Here is a 4000-nt window from a genome sequence, read left to right as displayed (position 1 = left end):
AAGGATGCTTAAAGAATTATTTTGACAAAGTAATAATAAAGTGAAAAAGAAGGATAGAAGATGAACATATTTGAGTATTTATATACCAACTTTTAGTTACTCTAAAATTGTTAATTATATGACGTACATGAAGAGTACGCAGTTCTTTACACATGATTGGCTAGAATTAATATCCTTAGTCTTACAAAATTGTGCCACAACCTTTTTGTTAATTCTATCTTTTGACCTATGATAGATACTGTTACTGGAGGTGATATTGACTTGTTTCTCAAATATTATATGTTATCTGGATATTCATAGGGTTTGATCTTCTTGAATGAAGTTTGATTTCTTAGATTGGTATATCAAAATTTCATATTTGTTAGGGGTGGTTGACATTATGGTGGTGTCAAGAGCCACTAGTAATGTTTAGGAAAAATGGTGAGATTTGGAGAACTATGGAGGATTAAAAAACTAAGCCTTTGGTGGCTCTTCGTGGGAGGAGTCTATACAAAGGAAAATGAAACTTGACGTGGGTTTCATAGCACTAATACTATATTACATATGTTCGATGGTTAAATATAAATATACATGTGAATAATTAAAATTTAGAAAATATATAATTATTGGATAATAAAATGGAAGTGCTAAAGAATTGAAAGCTGTTAGGCCCACTTTTAATTATTCAGCAATTGAGTTCAACATAAAATTTAAGTCAGACCCAGTTTTTAACAACTCATATAAAATTAGTAACTCGTTAACTTATATCTACTTTATAGTTTATATTTAAGGTTGGTGATTATTTTTAAGAGTGCAATGTATCTTATCTTATAACCATCACTTGTTAAAATAGACAAACATGATTATCTTTAAATTAGTTATATCAAAATTAAATATAATTAGAATATGAAGGACAGGCAAAAAGTCTTAACGAGGAAGCAAATTTAGTACGTCGGAAAAAGAGTCTTAGCTCATAAGGTTTTTTACCGACTTTTGGAAACTACGAGACAAATTGCAAGTCAATTCTATACCTGATTTTTTCCATTATTTCAAGATTAACCCCATTTCTATAAACCCAAGCCACCCATTTTGTTTGCAATATCTCCAGGACAAAACAAATTAAGAAATCCCTACAGACATGATTTCTCACCTAGGCTCTATATTTGCCACTTTAATGTTTGTTTGGGCAGTTTTCCAGCAGTATTTCCCATACCAATTTCGAGGCTATATCGAAAAATACTCCCAAAGATTGCTTAGTTTTGTCTATCCTTACATTCAGATTACTTTCAATGAGTTCGCAGGTGAACGTCTGATGAGGAGCGAAGCATATTCCGCCATTGAAAGCTACCTTAGTTCCACTTCCTCTTCACAAGCTAAGAGGCTCAAAGCTGACATAGTGAAGAACAATCGGTCTCTGGTTCTTAGCATGGATGACCATGAAGAAGTTGCAGATGAATTTCAAGGTGTAAAGCTATGGTGGGCTTCTGGCAAACATGTTGGCAAAACACAGTCGTTTGCTTTCTATCCTGTCACGGATGAGAAAAGGTTTTACAAGCTTACTTTCCATAAAAAACACAGGGATTTGATCATCGGACCTTACCTCAAACATGTTTTGAAAGAAGGTAAGGCCATCAAGGTAAGGAACAGGCAAAGGAAGCTTTATACAAACAATGGGCCGAATTGGAGCCACGTTGTGTTTGAGCACCCTGCAACTTTTCAAACATTAGCAATGGAACAGGACAAGAAGGAGGAGATTATGGAAGATTTGGTTACTTTCAGCCAAGCAGAAGAGTTTTATTCGAGAATTGGGAGGGCTTGGAAGAGGGGTTATCTTCTTTATGGTCCACCAGGGACTGGTAAATCCACCATGATTGCTGCAATGGCTAATCTTTTAGGGTACGACATTTATGATCTTGAGTTAACAGCTGTGAAAGACAACACAGAACTGAGGAAACTGTTGATTGAAACGTCAAGCAAGTCGATCATTGTTATCGAAGACATTGATTGTTCACTCGATTTAACCGGTCAAAGGAGGCCAAAAAAGGAGAAAAAGGATGAAGCAGAAAAGATGAAACAACATCCAATGCACAAGGCAAGCAAAGAAGAAGCTAAAAGCAGTCAGGTTACACTGTCGGGGTTGTTGAATTTCATTGATGGGCTATGGTCAGCTTGTGGGGGTGAAAGACTGATAGTATTCACGACCAACTTTGTTGAGAAGCTTGATCCAGCTTTGATTCGAAAAGGTCGAATGGATAAACATATAGAATTGTCGTATTGTGGATTTGAAGCATTCAAGGTGTTGGCTAAAAACTATCAAAAGCTCGACTCTCATAAGTTGTTCGGCAGGATTCAGGATTTGTTGAGAGAAGTTAGAATAACTCCAGCTGATGTTGCTGAGCATTTGATGCCAAAAACTGCATCAAGGGATCTTCAAACTTGTTTCGAAAGCCTGATCCAGGCTCTAGAATCTGCAAAGCAAGCACAAGACAGTAACAAAGAAGACACAGCATTGATCCAGGGATTGTCTGAAAAATCAGTTCAATAAGAGGGGAGGGGATGAATGTATGGGAGTGACCCCAAATTGTAGGCTTATAGATTGTATTAATCAAGCAAGCAAGCAATCTATTACGAGTTATGAGAAGTTTATGGATAATAAAAAGAACTAGAAAACTAGAAATGGATGTATTCAAATATCTTTTCAACATATAAAATTTTCTTATAAATTTTGTAAAATTCTTTTCCTATATCGACATTATTTTGACTTTTTTTGGATTTTATATTTTTGCGGGCATTAACAGCCTTCAGTCCATGATTAGAATATGGCCTAACCCTAAGCTAAAATTCTAATATTAATGTGCATTAATCAATCTATACTTCTCCACCATTATAATTTTGGGTTAAGTGTATTTAATTGTAAAATTATCAAAAAGTTATTTCTAAGTGTTTATGTTATACTTTGATAAATCTTATAAGTTTCATATCCAACACATTCAATTCTTAAATATTTTAACATTACAATTTTAATAAAATCATACTTAATTTTTATATTCTTGTTACATTAATTTTTACTCCTAGAGTATGCTTTGGACCGACAACAAAATAATTTGCTTAATACATTATTTTTACTAGTTTATGTATCATAAATGAAGAAAAAATATAAATCAACATAACATCAAGGATCGGACGCACACTTAAAATAATTTATCTAAATTATTAGGTTTGTTTAAGTTAGATACCTAATTTATATTTTGATTGATTCGGATACTTAAATTTTGAATCCATTACTTGTCGTTAAAAGAAAAAGGTTCTGGCCAATGGTATTTTGCCATGTCATTTAAATGTGTATTTCCATTAATTTTCTTTTTTAAAAGAAAAAATAAATAAATAAAAAGAAAAGATGAAAATTTTTTCACCCCCATTTACCCCAAATCGCCTTCCCACGCATCAGCCTCCATTCCCAAATAAAAATAAAAATTCTTTCCTTCTTCCCCAAGTCTGTCAAACGGAAACCTAAAGAAATCTTTGATGGAGGAATTTTTTTCTTTAGAAAATGTGTTGAAGCATTGTTTATGAAACCCGGCCCAAATTTATTTGTAAAACCTCTAAATCTCTAATCGAAAACAAGAAACCTCAAATTAGTTTGTGAAATCATGGGAATCAGTAAACTGAGAAGGAACCCTAAAACCCCAATTTGTTTTTGAAACCCTTAGGATCGATAAATTGAGAAGGAACCCTAAAAATTCGTTTATGAAATCTTAAACCTGATAAACCCAAAATCGAGTATGAATCAAAGAAACCCCCGTTTCTTTTTTAGTTTTATCATTTTATCTTTATTTATTTTTCTTTTAAAAATGAAAATTAATGGAAATACACATTTAAATGATGTGGCACAATGCCATTGGCTGAAAAAAATTTTTAAACAGCACTAACGGCAATAACAGATTCAAACTAAAAATACTTTAGGTACTTAACTCAAATAAACTCAATAGTTAAAATACCTCCTGCTAAATTAAGCCTTTGA

At 33.0% G+C, this 4000-nt stretch overlaps 1 protein-coding gene across 1 annotated transcript; it reads left to right on the top strand.

The window, feature by feature from the left end:
• The first annotated feature begins 1066 nt into the window (after positions 1–1066).
• On the top strand, positions 1067–2712 carry LOC105802462 (AAA-ATPase ASD, mitochondrial). The gene has a single exon (XM_012634115.2). The coding sequence runs from the start codon at positions 1118–1120 to the stop codon at positions 2522–2524; it is 1407 nt and encodes a 468-aa protein (XP_012489569.1). The 5' UTR covers positions 1067–1117; the 3' UTR covers positions 2525–2712.
• Positions 2713–4000: the final 1288 nt, after the last annotated feature.

This window comes from Gossypium raimondii, chromosome 11 (genome assembly GCF_025698545.1).
Source record: "Gossypium raimondii isolate GPD5lz chromosome 11, ASM2569854v1, whole genome shotgun sequence".
Classification (NCBI taxonomy): Eukaryota; Viridiplantae; Streptophyta; class Magnoliopsida; order Malvales; family Malvaceae; genus Gossypium; species Gossypium raimondii.
This window is presented reverse-complemented; position numbering and strand designations above follow the sequence as displayed.

Bases quoted from the DNA above. Each gene is read 5' to 3' on its own strand.
- LOC105802462 (XM_012634115.2), top strand. From the start codon at position 1,118: ATGATTTCTCACCTAGGCTCTATATTTGCCACTTTAATGTTTGTTTGG.